This window comes from Pyrgilauda ruficollis, unplaced genomic scaffold (genome assembly GCF_017590135.1).
Source record: "Pyrgilauda ruficollis isolate IOZ18807 unplaced genomic scaffold, ASM1759013v1 scaffold16, whole genome shotgun sequence".
In the NCBI taxonomy this organism is placed as follows: Eukaryota; Metazoa; Chordata; class Aves; order Passeriformes; family Passeridae; genus Pyrgilauda; species Pyrgilauda ruficollis.
The window spans coordinates 498,292-513,836 of NW_024514764.1; the positions used below are offsets into that span (position 1 = coordinate 498,292).

A 15,545-nucleotide genomic window follows, 5' to 3' on the forward strand; every position below is an offset into this window, starting at 1 on the left:
CTGGAATGTAAATTATCCCAGGTCTGTTCCGGGGTTTCACAGAATTTCTAGGCTGGAAGAGACCTTTATGAATCTTTTCGGATCTTTTCCAAGGATAAATGGGATCTGACAGAATTTCTGGGATTTACCTTGCAGGGAAGTGCTGATGTCATTTATTTAATTCCTTCATGGAAAAGAGGGATAGAGGATTTTTTTGGGATGCTGGCAGCAATTTGGGAAGGGTGGATGAGGGATGCAAAACCCATCCCTGGGACAGCTCAGGAAAGGGAAAAGAGCCCGTCCCTCCCGTCTTTCCCAGTTTTCCAGCCTAATAAAAGGATCAGGGATGGATTGATCCTCCTGGGGATGGCAGAGGGACACAAGTGTCCCCTCATCCCGGTGTTCCCGTGTCCCCCATTCCCGCTTTTCCCGGCACACATTCCTCCATGTGCCTGCGGCGCTGCCGCCGTGCAGGAGCCGCTCGCCCACGCAGCTCCAATTCCCCGTCTGGAGCTGGGAAAAAAACCTGGAGCGATCCCAATCCCAACATTCCCGGCTGGCTGCTCCCGGTGTGGAGGGACGGGAGGGGGGGGGAGGCACATCCAAGAGAATTTTGAAATTAAGGAATGTGGCTGTGCCGCAGGGAGGGGTTTTTAGCCGGGCTGGAGGGGGATGCGAACACAGGGATTTTCTTCCCGGCGTTTGGAGCAGGGGATTCTCCGGGATAAAGGGAAAAGTCGGATGTGCTGGGATTTGGAGAAGGAAGGGGGGGATCTTGAATATTCCAGGTGTTGCTGGCTCTGATCCCAGCACTGTGCCTGGAGTTTTGTGGGATTCCTTGTTTTCCACGCAGGGAACATTCCTTGTTTTCCAAAGCAAATCCCTCTTTTGGGAGAAGCCACATAGAAAAGCAGGAAGGGAACGGGAGCTTCCCTATAAAATATTCACTGGCTCAGCTCCACTGGAGCCTCCTGAGGAATTTTGGGAACTGGGATAATGAGGCTCCACTGCTCTTCCTGCATTTCTGCCTCCTCCTGGCTCATCCCTTATTAATGTGCCCTTTCCATGACTTTTCGGGATGGCTCTTCCTGCAGGAGCTTTTGATCCCTTTGTTCCTGCTCGAGGAAGGGAAAGCACCGGTGGAAAAATGGGAGCAGGGAATTTCCTTCATGGATTTTTTTTTTTGATTGATGGAATTTTATGCCCTGCCATGGATAGGGACACTGGAATTCTTCCATCCCAGCCTGGAAAACATTTTTATGGGAAAGAAGGAGGAATTATTTTCCTCCTAGGATCTTCTGGAGCACAAGAGGAGCCTCCTGGAAAAGCTTTCCCATCCCAGGAGGAACCTGGAGGCTCCTGCTGCTCGGATCATTCCCATGATGGATCATTTATCCCATTCCTAAAATCCCACTTTTTTTGTGGGATTGATTCTGGAATGGTCAGGCCAGGATGATCCTGGATTGCCCCTGGAATGGTTTGGATTGGGAAGGGATCTTAAAGCTCATCCCATTCCAACCCCAGCACTTCCCATTATCCCAATCCTCATCCAACCTTTCCTTGGACACTTCCAGGGATCCAGGGATTCCACAGCTTCTCTGGGAATTCCATCCCAGCCAGGAATTCCTTCCCAATATCCCATTTATCTCTGCCCTCTGGCAGTTGGAAGCTATTCCCCCTTTTCCCATCATTCCATACCCTTGGAAATATTCCCTCTTCATCTTTCCTGAAGATTTCAATCATTCCCACCCAGCTGAGGGGATTTTCCTGGAAAAACCAGAAAAGGTGGTTTTATCCCACTTTTTTAATGCTGGGAATTCTCCATCCTTGGAATGGAAAGAGGAAAATCCAGGAGAGTGGGAACACCGGGAATTCAAACAGAGAGTAAACCGGGAGTGGGAGAGATTCCAGCGGGAGTGAGGTCAGCGGGAATCCTCGGCAGGAAAACCCGGCTGGTTCCCATGGAAACGCCCAGCCAGGATTTCACACTCCACGAGTTTCAAGTCGGCATTCCTTAAAAAAAAAGGGAAAAACCCAGGGAGGGAATCCTGAGGGAACCCCTCCAGCACCTTTAATTTTCCTTCATGGAATGCATGGATAAATAGGGAATATTTGGGAGTGGAGCACAATTCCAGGAAGCTGCTCCCAGTTCAGACACTTCCAGGTGATTTTTCAAGATTCCAGAGGGTTTGGAATAATTTTGCCATGGGATAATCAGTGGCACAAGGAGCTCGTTGGAAATGAAAGGAATTTTAGGGAATGAATGAAAGAAAATTAAGGGAAAAAAGGGATTAAGAGGGGCTTGGAGGTAAAGAATCCATAAAAATCCTGATTTTCCTATTGGGAAAAATACAAAATTGCTGGATTTGGGAGGAAAAAGGAATTTTAAGAATGAGAGGTTGCCATGGGCAACTGGAATTCCAGCCCCGAGGTGGGAATTCAGGAATTCCTGAGTGGAGCAGGGATTCCCTTCCAGCAGCAAAGCCCGTGGAAGAGGAAAATCAGGAAATGCAGCTGGAAAATCCAATTAAAAAGGATTTTAAAAAGGCAAAATTCCCAGGCTGGAGCTGTTGTGGATCCTGAAGGGTTGAAATTGTGGGCGAAAATGGGAAGGGGTTTTCTGGGATGAAGTGGATGAGTGGGAATGGGAATTGACAAAAATATTCCATAACTGATCCACAAAAAGTCAAATCATCTGGATTTTTGGGGATGATTCCCAAACTCCAGTGGCAGCTCTGGGCTGGGCAAATTTGTCAATTCTCTCCCCAGAGAGAATTCCAAAAGAAATCCATGGATTTAGCTGTGAACCAGGAGTAATGATGAAACTGGATTGGGAATTTTGTTATTCCTTATCTCCTTTGGGATACACCAGATCGATTTATTGGAGCTAAAATATCCCAAAAATCCCCTTTAAACAGAAAACAAACCAGGAATGAACCCCATGGACAGCCCGGAATCTTGGGAAGTTGCTCCAGCTTTGCCTGGGAATCCTGCTGGAATGAAAGCCCCGCTGCAGAGCAATCCTGAGCCTCCGGAATAATGGAATTAGAGAATGTTTTGGGATGGAAAGCTCAGCCTGTTCCATCCCAACATCTTCCAGAATTCCAGGCTGTTCCAAGCCCCATCCAGCCCGGCCTTGGACATTCCTGGGATGAGGCAGCCACGGATTCTTTGGGAATGCTGGGATTTTAGGGAAAATCATGGAAAATGCTGTTCCTGAGGGATTTTGGGATGGAGGCCGGGCTGGACATTGAGAAGAGGAGGAGAGCAAAGGAGATAAAAGGAAAATTCCTGAATTGTCCTTGGAATGTGGGATGGGAATGGGAAGAACCTCCCGGGCCCTGGAGGGAACTCATTCCTGCCTTTCCCAATCCCACATTAACCCCATTATCCCGTTTCTAAAACTCCCTCTGGGGAGGCTCCTTTCAGCCTCTGGATCATTCCCAAAGATTTGTTCTTGTTCAGGCTTTTAGAGCCAAAGCCAGGCTTTACAAAGCCGGGCTTTTAGAGCCAGAGCCAAGCCTTAGAGTCCAAACCGGGCTTTCAGAGGCCTCCCATGAATATTTTAGGCTGGAGCAGCACAGGGATGAAACCCTGCAGGGATGGGAGATGCTCCAGGGGGAATTTTCCAGAATATTCCAGCTGGATTTGCTGGGATGAGCTCAGATTCTCCGGGGTGTCCTTCTCTTAGAGTCTGGAGTATCCAGGGAAAGCTCTGGAACGGGAAATGTTTTGTCTTCTGGAGTTGGGATCAGCTGTGATTTCATCCCCATGTGGGCTGGGGTCTCCCAGTTTTCCTGGTTTTTTGTGGTTTTGTGAGGGAATTCCCAGCTCTGCAGCCCCTCTGCACTAGGAATTCCAGGGGCCCTCAGAGCTGGGGCTGCGTCTCCTCATTTCTATCCCAAAAAACCCCCAGGATAATTTGGCCAAGAACAGAGGTTCCGGAGCTCTCACCTCATTTTTTCGGGATCACCAAATCATTTGGGCTCATTTGACCCCTCCTGATCCCGGTTTTTAGAGGCCAGATAAGGAGCTCATCCCAATTATTCATGGACAAGATGATTTCCCTTTTTTTCTGGCTTCATTCCTTCCTTGTTATCCCCAAAAAATGAACATCCAGGCCAGGAGGCCAAGGAATCTCCCAGATAACAAAGAAAAATTAAATTACTTTATTCCCCCCTGGCCCAAGGAGGTGAATTCCTCCCTGAACTCATCCCTGAGGATTATCAGGAATGAACTCCAACTTTTCCAAGGTTTTTAACCTGGCCCAAAGGTTCCCTAACCTCATTCTGGGTTGAAAATTCCGATCAGAGAAGTGCTGAGCTTCCCAAAAAATAATCACAGCTTGAAAGCAGAATTCTGGGAATTGGAGGTGCCAACCTGAATTTCGGGAATGCAAATTTGGATGAGGGAAGGAATTTTGTAGGGAATATTTAGGAAGTGCAGGTGGCTTGATTCCATTATTCCCAATATCCGAAATTCCCTTAAAAATTGATTTCTTGGAAAACATCAGCATTTCCTTCTCATGGTTTTCCCATGTTTCATGAAATCCAGGGATTTGGATGCCTGGGATTCAGGAGCTCCTGCGGGATCCAACCGGCTCCAAAGGAAATCCGCAAGCTCTTTCCCTGCTCCTGGAAGAGCAGAAGGAAATTCCCGTGAGGATCAGATCGTATCCAAGGATTTTTCCCATATTTAAAGGGCAGCCCCAAATCCTTCCCGGCGGGATTTTCCCTTTTTTCCCTGGAAAAGAGGCTGCCAGCAGAGGGCACACAATCGATGGAGATGGGATCCTGCTCCCAGCTCTTCCCGAACCCCTTTTCCAAGAGGACAAATGGAGGCAGGAAGCGACATTCCCAAGGTTGGAGAGGATGGGGAATGGGATCTGGGATCCACCAGAACTTCCAGGAGTTTGGGATGTGGTTATGGATCAGAAATCCCTGGCTGCTCCTTCCCAGGGATCAGAAATCCCTCAGAACTTCCAGGTGTTTCTACTTTGGGATCAGAAATTCCTGCATGCTCCTTCTCATGAATCTCAGATCCCTCAGAACTTCCAGGAGTTTGGGATGTGATTAAGGATCATCAGTCCCTGACTTTTCCCTCTTAGGCCTGGTGGGAACGCCATAAATCCCAATAAAACCAGCAGAGCATTAAAAGAACCGGGAGTGATCCATAAAAAAATCATGGAAAGAGCCGGATGTGACTCCCAGAGCAGGAACAAATCCTGGCTGTTGTTCCCTGGCACCTTTGGAATGTGGTTTGTCCTTCCTGATCCATCCTCAGCTGGAACATTCCCTGCTCCATCCCAAACTTTAGCAGGGATGTAAATTCCCCTCTGGATGCACTCCCTGATCTTGGATTTTACTTTGAGGCTGGAAGGGAAAAGCCAAAAAATTTCTGGGATGGAAAAGGGATTGGGAGGCTCCACAGATCCCAAATTCAATGATTCCTCCTAAAACATCCTGAATTTATTAATCCTGACATTTCCTGCATGGATCCCTGGGTGGATGAACTCCTCCAACACATCCAGCTCTCCATAAGCATCCTGGATAATTAATTTGAGGAATTAGCAGCAATTCCAATTATTTTGTTCCCTCGGATTTGGGATTTGGTGCCACCAAGGGGAAAGGGGAAGGGAATGGAAAGGGTGAGAACTGTGCAAAGCAGGGATTGCATTGCAGATTCCACACTTTGCTCCCAGCTCATTAGGACAAATCCTAAATTCCAAAAGGAAGCAGTGGTTGGGAGTTGGTGGAGCTCTTCTGGAGTTTCCCACTCTGGAATTCTCCAGCTCGGGACAAAGAATTCTAGAGGGAAACAGGAGGTGGAGTCAAACGGGAATGGGGAGAAGGAGGGGCCAAGAGATGCCTCGACCCCATCCCAAAGGCAGGCAGTAAAATTCCCGGTTTTCCAGCGGGGTGTCAGGACAGCAGGATGCTCCGGAGAATGCTGGATCCATCCCCAAATCCATCCTCCAATCCACCCCCAAATCCATCCTCAGAGCTGCATGAGGATTTATTCCCTCCTGTAATTCCTGAGGATCCCACAAGAGACTGGGAGGAGCAGGGCAGATCTTGCTCTGTTTATCCCAGGGTTAATTCCATGGGGTTGGAATTAGTTAAAGTTGATTTTTTTTTTCCACATGGACACCTTCCACTATTCCAAGATGCTCCAAGCCCCATCCTCGAACAATTCCAGGGATGTGGCCAGAGCAAGGATCCTCCTCATCATTCTGGAATTCTCTTTCCCAGAGTCAGGAATCCCAAAGCCTTGGGAAACAATGTGCCTGAGACCCCCACGTGAGCTGGAAACCCCACATCCTTCAGAATTCCCGGCTGCCCCGGCTCCTCCCGGCCCCCGCCCCCGCCGCCCCCGCTCTCCCCTCCCCTCGCTCTCCCTCCTCCCCCGGTAAATCCGAAGTTTCCTGTTGGGCACGGGCGAAGCTCGGCGGAGCTGCCTCCTCCTCGCTCCTTGGGATTTACCGTCGGGAGAGGCTCGGGAACGGCCCCCGCCACCGCCTGAGACCCCCACGTGAGCTGGAAACCCCACATCCTTCAGAATTCCCACAAACTCACCCCAGTTTCCATTGAAAACATTGGCAAAAAGGGCAGGAAACAGAGAGAATTCTACCCCAGGGAAGGAATTCAAGCAGAATTCAACTGGAAGGAGATCCAGGTGATTCCCTTCGGATTTTCCCATGTGTCTCATCCCAATCCTTCATCCCATATCCCTCCTATCCCCGTGGCATTCCCACAAGCAGCCCCTGCACACAGGTTGGATCATCCTGATGAATTTTTGGGAAGGCTTGGATTCCATCCTCGAGATCTTTTCCATTCCCCTCTCTCCTGCTTGGCGGGGCTTTTCCCTTTGTATCCCACACTAAAATCGCCACACCCTGTTCATCCCAACTCGGAACATCCCATAAAACCTTGGAATCGCCGCTAGATCCCAGCTCTTTAGGAGCTCCATTAGGCTCAGCTTTGGGTGCTTTGAAAGCCGCCTGACCTCTCTTCCCAATCAGTTCCCAGTTATTAACCGGGAAGAACATCGGGAGCTGCATTTGCAAATGGAATGTGCTGCTGGATAATGAACTCGCACTCCTGAAAACATTCCAGGGGACGGCAACACATCCATTCCTGGATTTCAATCCCATCCCCGCACCCCCAGCTTGAGAGAATTCACGGAATTCCAAGGAATTCAAAGGGATAAAACTTCCCGAGCGGAGTTGAAGGGCTGGAGCAAGTGAGGACTTTCCCTGAGCTGTTTCTTGGGATCTCTGGGAGTTTCTTGGGAGTTAAACCCTAGAGCAGCTGAGCTGCGAGCTTAGAGCCGAGCTTAGTTATTAAACCTCTCCTACCTCCAACCTGGGCTCATCCAGGGGCTGGGGGAGCGCCGGGAGGGGCGATCCCCCTTTTTGGGGCTCCATCTCCCTTTTTTAGGGGCGCATCCCCCCCTTTTTGGGGTCTCCCTCCTTTGGAGGTACCGGAGCCGCGCAGCCCTCGCAGGATAGAGCGGAACCAAACCCGCACCTCCCGCTCCAAATCCTCTCCGCCCGCCCGGGGATGCTTTGGGGGGTCCCCGGCTCGTTGCCCCCCACCCATGGGTGCGCTCCCGTCCCGCAGCGCCGCGCGGAGCCCGAACAAAGGCGGGGGAGGGGGCGATGCGGGGCTGCCCCGGCTCCTCCCGGCCCCCGCCCCCGCCGCCCCCGCTCTCCCCTCCCCTCGCTCTCCCTCCTCCCCCGGTAAATCCGAAGTTTCCTGTTGGGCACGGGCGAAGCTCGGCGGAGCTGCCTCCTCCTCGCTCCTTGGGATTTACCGTCGGGAGAGGCTCGGGAACGGCCCCCGCCACCTCTTCCTCCTCCTCCTGCTCTTCCTCCTCCTCCTCCTCTCCCCAGCCTTCCTCCATCCTCCATCCCCGCGGGCGGGCGCCGCACGCCGAGCCCCAACCCCTCCCTTCCCCCCCCCGCTGGATTTTGGGGGTGCCACCGTGCCTGGGAGGGGGGGGCTCGGCCACCCCCCGGAGCCGCGATTGTCGCCGGTCCCATGTGAGCTGCAAGGCACGGCTATGCCCCTGGGGACACCGCGCTCCGCCCAACTGAGGTAGGACACCCCCCAAGAATCCACCATCCCCCAAAGCCAAACGCCAGAAGGCTCCTCCGGGAGGTCCCCGAAGGGTGGGGGACACCCCCAGCTCGCCGTGGGGGGCGGGAGCGGCCGCGCCCGGGCGGAGGCTCGACCTCCCCCCGCCCGCCTTTGTTGTGGCTGGAGCGCCGGGACCCGGCGGAGCATCCCCGGGAGCCGCGGCGGAGGGAGCCCGGCCCTGACCCGCTGCCCTCGCCCCGCAGGTGCCGCTGGCCGCGACCATGAGCGCCGGCGAGAGCCGCGAGCCGCCGCGCCCGGCCGAGGTGCGGGTGCCCATCACGGCGCTGCCGGCGCCGCGCCGCCCCGCCGAGCAGCCGCCCGAGGATGCCGGCAGCGGCTCCGGCAGCGGCTCCGGCTCCAGCAGCGGCTCCCCCGGCAGAGAGCCGCCCGCCGAGCTGGGCTCCGAGGAGGAGGAGCAGGTGCCTTACCCGGCGCTGGCACCCACCGCCTTCTTCTGCCTCAAGCAAACCACCCGCCCGCGCAGCTGGTGCCTCAGGCTGGTCTGTAACCCATATCCTTTCCCTCGGGACACCCCCGGGACACCGCGACACCCCCGGGACCCTCCCCGTGGCCGGAGCATCCCAGCGGAGCTGCGCGTCCCCGCTGCCGGCAGCGCCCCGGGGATGCCACGGAGCCACCGGCGTGTCCTCGGTGTGTCCCCAGTGCCAGCTCGGAGAGGGGGACGAGGGGGATTTGTGGCAGCGGGACACGCAGGGAGCGTGTCCCCGGTGTCCCCCGTGTCCCCCGTGCTGGGGGCACGCCAAGGTCCCGCAGCGGCTCCGTGCGAGTGTCCGGGACGGGCAGGACGGAGCCGCTCGGGGGGTGCGGAGCCGCGGCCCCCCGAAATTCCCAGCGGGAAAAAAAATCCCTCAACTCCACTCGCGGCTCGCTGGGATGGGAATCCTCGCAATTCCAAAGGCGACCTTGATTTTATTGGAATGCCGGGGGGGATCAGCCCCTCCGCTGTTTATATAAGAGCCGCGAGTGCACGGGAGCTTTCCCGACGGGGAAAAATGGAGCTGGAGTTGCTTTGGGAAAGGCACATTCCCGAAAAGTCCCCTCCGCTTTTGTTCTGCTGCAACTTGCAGGGAAGGAAGGGAACAGTGAATCCCTTAAATCTCCGCGGTTCCCGGTGTCCTTTCCCGGCTTTAGGAATGTTAAATAATCACCCAGCAGCGTTTTCCTCTGGCTCGTGACATCCAGGAGGTGGAATTTTCCCCGGAATGCTGGGTGCGAGCGAGAGTTGTCAGTTTGTGCAGGCAATCTTTGGGAAGTGAGCTTTTAGCACGGGCATTGTGTGGAGAATTCCTGCTTTTCCCTGCCCCCTATCCCTGCCTGCTTCTCTCCCCCTTATTTATTAATTTATTAACCCCATTATTTATTAATAAGCTGATTATTGATCTGCCTCAGCTCCCCACACAAGCCCCTGGTTCTCCCCAGCAGCCAGCCCAGCAGAAATTGCACATTCCTCCCCGGAATGCTGCCCCGGGCTGGGAGCTGCAGGAATCATCAGAGGGAAAATCCTACAGTTTTTATGGATTTGGGGCTCCTTTTGTTTTGCACAAGATGTTGACCAACTTTGGTTCTGTAGTGATTGCTAAAAACACTCAGGCATTCATTAAGGGTTGGATTTAGTCGGGAAAAATCCCTCTCCCAATTTCTTTTCTCTGGAAAATGGAGCTCCTTGGCCCCAGCTGATTTCTTGGCTCTGCTCTTGTTGGGTGAAGTCTCTGCTTGCAGCAAATCTGGGCTTAAATTCCTCTTCCTAAAGTGCTCCTTGCTGGTTAAGCCAGGCCTAACATCGCCAGTGCCCTCCTGGGTGCTCATTCCAGCATTCCCAAGAGCCTGCATGCTGGAAAAAAGGGATTTGGGGCAACTGCAACTGGGATTTCCAGCCCTGAGGGGGGAACTTGGACATGAGAGGGTGGAAAGGAGGAACTGATGCTTAAATATTCCACAGAATAATAATTCCATAAGAAAAATGGAATTGCTGGCCCTGGGCAGGGCACTGTGTTGTCACAGGCAGGAGTGAGTCAGGATAGATTTATTCCCTAATCCAGGTGCGTGTGATGGAAAACTTTGGGAGGAAAGGTCATTTCCTTTGGATTTGGGGGAGTCTCGGGGTTTGGCATTCCTGAAATCTCCTCTGGCAGGTGGAGAATTCCAAGGCAGGTGTTTTGGGAGAGGGTTCAGGTGTGCTGAGGCTGGACTTGGATTTCCCTTTTGGGAATTCCGAGCAGAGCACCTGCATTTCCCAAACTTCCTCATCCAACAAATCAGCTGGAAATGGGGATGGATTGCTAACAGCCAAGCAGGAATTCCATACAATTCCCAGGATTTCAGTGCTGGTGTTCTTGGATGGCAGCAGGAGGGATGAGCTCCTTGCTAGGATTTATTCCCATTTTCCCAGTCTCCAAAATCAAATCCTTGGATTCAGTTTTTCAGGAAGAGCTGGATGGGATTTTTGGAGCCACCTCAGAGCGGGATCTGGGTCTGGGTGTGTTGGAAACACCTGAAAACCAGGATCTCGGGAAAAATTCCATGGAGTGGGACACTTGGGAAGCAGCTGGAAGAGGGGATTGGAGGAGGAGCACAGCTGGGTCAGGGCAGTGAGGGCTGGAATTCCTGGGAGATTTTCCCAGAGGGAAAAGATCCCACAGAGGGAATTTCTGGCTCGGTGGGTTTAGATTCTCTTCCTGCCCTTCCCGAAGCACAAATCCATAAACCGGGAAAAAGGGTGTTGGGGATTTTCCTTAGGATTTATGGAAGGGAGGGATGGGAACTGGGAATGCTCCCAAAATCCTTGGATCTTCCCGAGGTGCCCTCCTTGGATGGAGCTTTTTGGTTGTTTTTCCCAGGGAAGTTGTCCTTGCTCCCACTGGGATTTACTTGGTGGGAAGAGGAGAAAGTCTCACTCTGTGCCCTCCAATTCCCATATCCCTCTTTTCCCTGTGTTTGCTGGTTTGGGAATTCTCCTCCTGTGAAATTCCAGCTCCAGGGTCCAATTTCCAGCACCTCCTTGAGGCTGATCCCATGGGACACTCTGGGAATGGAGCTGCCTTCTGATGAGGCACCCAAAATTCCCACTGTGCTTCCATCCAATAAACCCCGTGGGGATCTCCCTTTCCCACCCAGATTTTCCAAGAGCTGCCAACCACTCCAGATATTTCTGGGAATCGGAGCTATCCCAGCCCTGTGGCCCAGAGCAGGTGGGAATCTTCCCCAAAAACGTGATTTGTGTGGAGCTTAAGCAGGAAGGGGTCACTGGCAGGCTTTGGAATGGCTAAAAAAAGCTGGAGCCGGGTTCTGGAGGGGACAGGTGGGGTGGGATCAGTTTACGGAGCCGGGAGCATTCCCGGGAAACATTCCCAGCCAGAGGCATCAGCGGGAAAACGGGGATGGGGCACATGGAGGAGCTGCACTTCGGGGTTCCAACGGCACTGCTGCCGTCGGGAATGCCGAGAACAACCTGGAAAAGTGATCCTGGGAAGGATCCTGCTCTGCCTCCCCCTCTGCTTCCAGAGGTTTGGGTTCATGACATATTCCAGTTGGGAAAAGAGCTGATTTTGGGGGGTGGGAGCACTAATTAGGAGCGTGCTAATTCAATTAATCCGAGCAGGGACACTCTGCTGTCACTTTTGCTGTGCAGTGGCATTCCTGGCTTTATTCCTGGATTTTCTGAGCGCAGGAATCTCTTCCCGAGCTCCAGGGTCACCTGCAATCCCAATTCCCACCCCAAAATCATGGATCACAACACACAAACAACCCAAACGTCATTTCTGGGATACAAGCCCTGATCTAAACAGGATTTTCCCTCAAACCTGGGTGGATTTTCCCTCTGTTTCCCTGCGGTGCTTTGAATTTCACTTTGTTTTTTTTTTTAAATCCACTTAAAATTGGGATCAAACTTCTTTATTTTCCTTCGGATTGGATCTCCTACGTCTGTTTATTTCTGGAGGGCTGTGGGTGGCGTTTTGTGCTGTTCCCGTGGGGATTTGGGATTTGCCACCCCTCAGGGTCATTCCCTGGCTTTTCCCGAGTGGATCCATGGAAACCTGGAATGTCAAATGGGGTCTTCTTGAATATTTGGGATTAGCAAGGAAGGGGTGAATCCCTGGATGTCCTTAGGAGGGGTTGAAAGCATCTCCTGCATTTTTGGGTGGTGGATGGACTCTGATGTGGAGGAAAACTTGGAATCAATTCCAGGACATCTCCAAGGGGAAAACTGGGATGGAGGGATGGGAGGCACAGCACTGGGAATCTGCTTCCAAACCTGGCTTTTCTAGGATCCCTTTATCCTAACCCACGTTTTATTACCAATGGATTCCGGAGTTGTCCATCCCTGCATCCCCAAATCCAGGGTTTTTCACAGAAAATAGGAATTCGGTGATTCCAGAGTGGTTTGGGGGCTGGTTTTCCTCGATTTATTTTAAGTTTTCCTGGGCTGAATATTTCCTGGAAAATCCCTCCCAGTGCAAACTCCAGCTCATCCCATTGGATTTTTCTGAGGATTCCTCATAATCCCTGGGAAGCATCAATTTATTCCCATTCCAGACTAATTTCAGAGCAACTAATTCCCATTTTCCATGGTATTTATGGCTGCATTTCAGGCTGGCAAATTTCTTGGATATGTGAACCAGCATATCCCAGGAGTGGAACTGGGAATGCAGCAGATCCGAGGCCCCAGCTCATCCCTCGGGTTGGATCTGGGGCAGTGGGATTCCAGATCTGTGGAGGATATTTCCTGAATGACCATCCAGCTTCTCTGGGGTGTTTTGCTGGCTTTTAGGGATTTTTTAAATGGAAAAATGGGATTAGATTGATTTAAACTCCCCCTTCCCTTGGCTTTGTGTTTGGGGGCTCGGGCTGATCCCTTGGGAGCCAAATCCTGACTTTTCCAACCTCCAAGTGGGATAATTCCATTGGAACTGGGATCACTCTTGTTTGCAGTAAATAAACGGGGAATTGGGATATTCTCCCTGTTTTTGCATGGATTTGGGATTTGTTTCCCAATCCCTGCTGCAGCCAAGAATTCCTGCTGCCCACTTGGAGTTTTCCCTGGATTTCCCCCCTGGTTCCCAGTCTGGGATCTCCTCAGGCTGCTGGAAATTCAGGAGGAATCCCAGGGATGCCCATCCAAAGCCATCCAGGTGTGTTTTCCTTTAATCCTTCAGAATTCCATCCCGTGAGCACCTTCCCAGCATTCCAAGGCTGGAATTCCTCATGTGAGGAATATTTTCCGAGTATTTACACAGATGTTGGAAACTCGGATTTTGCTCTTAATTCTTGAGGCAGCAGCTGCTGCTTGGGGCAAATCCCTAAATCCCCAATCCCTAAATCATTGGGATTTTAAGGAAAAGACACTAGAGGGAATATTTCGCTGCCTGGGATAGGAGGGAAGTTACTCCAGAGTTATTCCATGATTCCAGCTAGGAGTTAATTCCAGAAATGTCAATCCTTTTCCTGAAGCAGCAAGGGAAGGGAATTGGAGGGTGATGAGCTCCGTGTCCAGGGCTCTTCCTGACCTCCCTGGAAATCTGGGAATGGTCACTCCAGAGTGGTCTGGGAAACTTTGACAAAAAGCAGCAGGAAAAGACAATTTCCCCTCTTTTTTTTCCCAGATAAAAATCCGGTCTGGGCACTGCAGCAGGAGCAGGGATTTGGCAGTGGATGAAATGCTCAGCTCTGGGATCTCATTTTCCCTCTTTCCATGGACAGATGGGAATTGTGTGAGCTCACAATGCTCCCACTATTTGGCTGTTTTTCCCTAGAATTCCAGAGCAATGGGATGGCTCTGTGTGTGTGTGCAGCTATTCCAGGCAGGAATTCCAGCTGGGTCTCTGCTCCCAATCCCTTCCCTCCATCCCAGTGGGGAGGATTTGCCCAGATATCAAAAATCCTGGGAGATCTTGCTGGAAGCAGGAGTTGCAGTGTGGATTTTTGGGATATCAGCCCCATTCCCGAGGGATGGAGGATGTTGGATGGATGTGACACACAGGGATGTTTTGGGAAGAGCATCCCGTGGGATTCGTGTGGAACTCATTGTACCCAAAGTCTTTGATCCTCTCTGCCTTCTTGTTTGGATTTTCCTGCTGTTCCAGGAATTCCTGGGAGATTTGGGATCAGAACACAGGTGTTTCCATGGATTTCTGCTCCTGTCTCCGAGGACATGGAGAGAAGGAGGAACTGACACCTCCTTTACTGGGAATGACAGGGAGGGAAGGACGGGAGACAAAGCAAAATGTGGGATTTGGTGCCACAAAAAAGAATTCTTTAGGACTGGGAAAGGGCTCATTCCAAGGGCTGCCGGCTCGGGTGGGATGGGGCTGTTTAATCCCAAATCCGACCTCCTGGGAATCCCAAATCCATCTCCAGTATCCCTTGGGACAGAGCTGAGGGCAAACAAGGCGGGATCATCCCTGCTGGGGTCACTTTAGGCCCGAGTTTAAGCCAGGCTTAAGCCTGTGTTTCCCAAGAGTCGGGAATCAGGGAGACTCAGGAATCAGGGATTTGGGAGCAGGGAGATTTGGGAACAGGGAAACTTGGGAATCTGGGAGTTTGGAACAGAGAAACTTGGGAATCAGGGAGTCTCAGGAATCAGGGATTTGGGTGCAGGGAGATTTGGGAATCAGGGAGCCTCCGGAATCAGGGAACCATCAGGGTTCCAGCCCAGCAGCATGTTCTGATCCCGGCTCCTGCTGGATGTTCTCCAGGATTTCTGCACCTTCCAATGGCTCCTGGAGCGACCCAGTGCCAACAATTCCTGCTGCTCCAGACATCCCTGGGATTCTGTCTGCCTGGGAATGCTGGACCAGAATCCCTAAAAAGGCTCCAGGGCCGGGTCTGCCAAGAGGGATGAGCTCAGTCTGGCTGTGCATCCCGTGGGGTTGGTTTCTCTGGAATTCTGGGATGTGCTGCCCTTTCCAGGGGGTTGGGAAGCCAAAAGTTCCATTTTTTTCACCAGGAGTCTGTCCCGAGCTCCTTTAGACTGGATGTTGGAAAAACTTGGTTTATCCATGGAAATTCTTATCAGTCCATTAATATTACTGGGAATGGGATCTCTCCGGGTTGGAAGAAACCTGGATAAATGTAGAATTAATGCTTGGATTTATATCCTGGCAGATCCATGAATTTCCAGATGCTGTTTGCAGAGCGCTGGAGAAGTCTGGGACAATGGCAGGAGCGATGGAATTCCCACCAAAGGGGCGGGGCTGGATTCCCTTTGGAATGGCTGGAATTGCTCCATCCCAGTTCACAAACTGGCCCAGACCAGAGCCAGCAGCTCCTCCCAACCTTTGGAATATGGATCCTGGAATATTCCCCTCAACTGCCACTGTTAGACACAAATGCTTTGCATCTGATCCAGGCATCCCAGATTTTCTAGCAATGTTTTTTGGGATCTGAGCATTTTCCACCTTCCTTCCC

At 52.1% G+C, this 15,545-nt stretch overlaps 1 protein-coding gene across 1 annotated transcript; it reads left to right on the forward strand.

Moving 5' to 3' along the window:
* The first annotated feature begins 7,766 nt into the window (after window positions 1–7,766).
* LOC121350618 (voltage-dependent T-type calcium channel subunit alpha-1H-like) lies at window positions 7,767–9,285 on the forward strand. Its single transcript, XM_041462070.1, has 3 exons — window positions 7,767–8,078; window positions 8,324–8,771; window positions 9,209–9,285. Exons 2-3 carry the CDS (start codon window positions 8,342–8,344, stop codon window positions 9,283–9,285), a joined length of 507 nt encoding a protein of 168 aa, XP_041318004.1. The 5' UTR covers window positions 7,767–8,078; window positions 8,324–8,341.
* Window positions 9,286–15,545: the final 6,260 nt, after the last annotated feature.

What these genes read in the sequence shown, in the direction of transcription:
- LOC121350618 (XM_041462070.1), top strand. Translation starts at nt 8,342, where the DNA reads ATGAGCGCCGGCGAGAGCCGCGAGCCGCCGCGCCCGGCCGAGGTGCGG. An exon ending in GAGCCACCGGCGTGTCCTCG is followed by an intron (nt 8,772 to 9,208) that starts GTGTGTCCCCAG and finishes TGCAACTTGCAG; the next exon opens with GGAAGGAAGGGAACAGTGAA.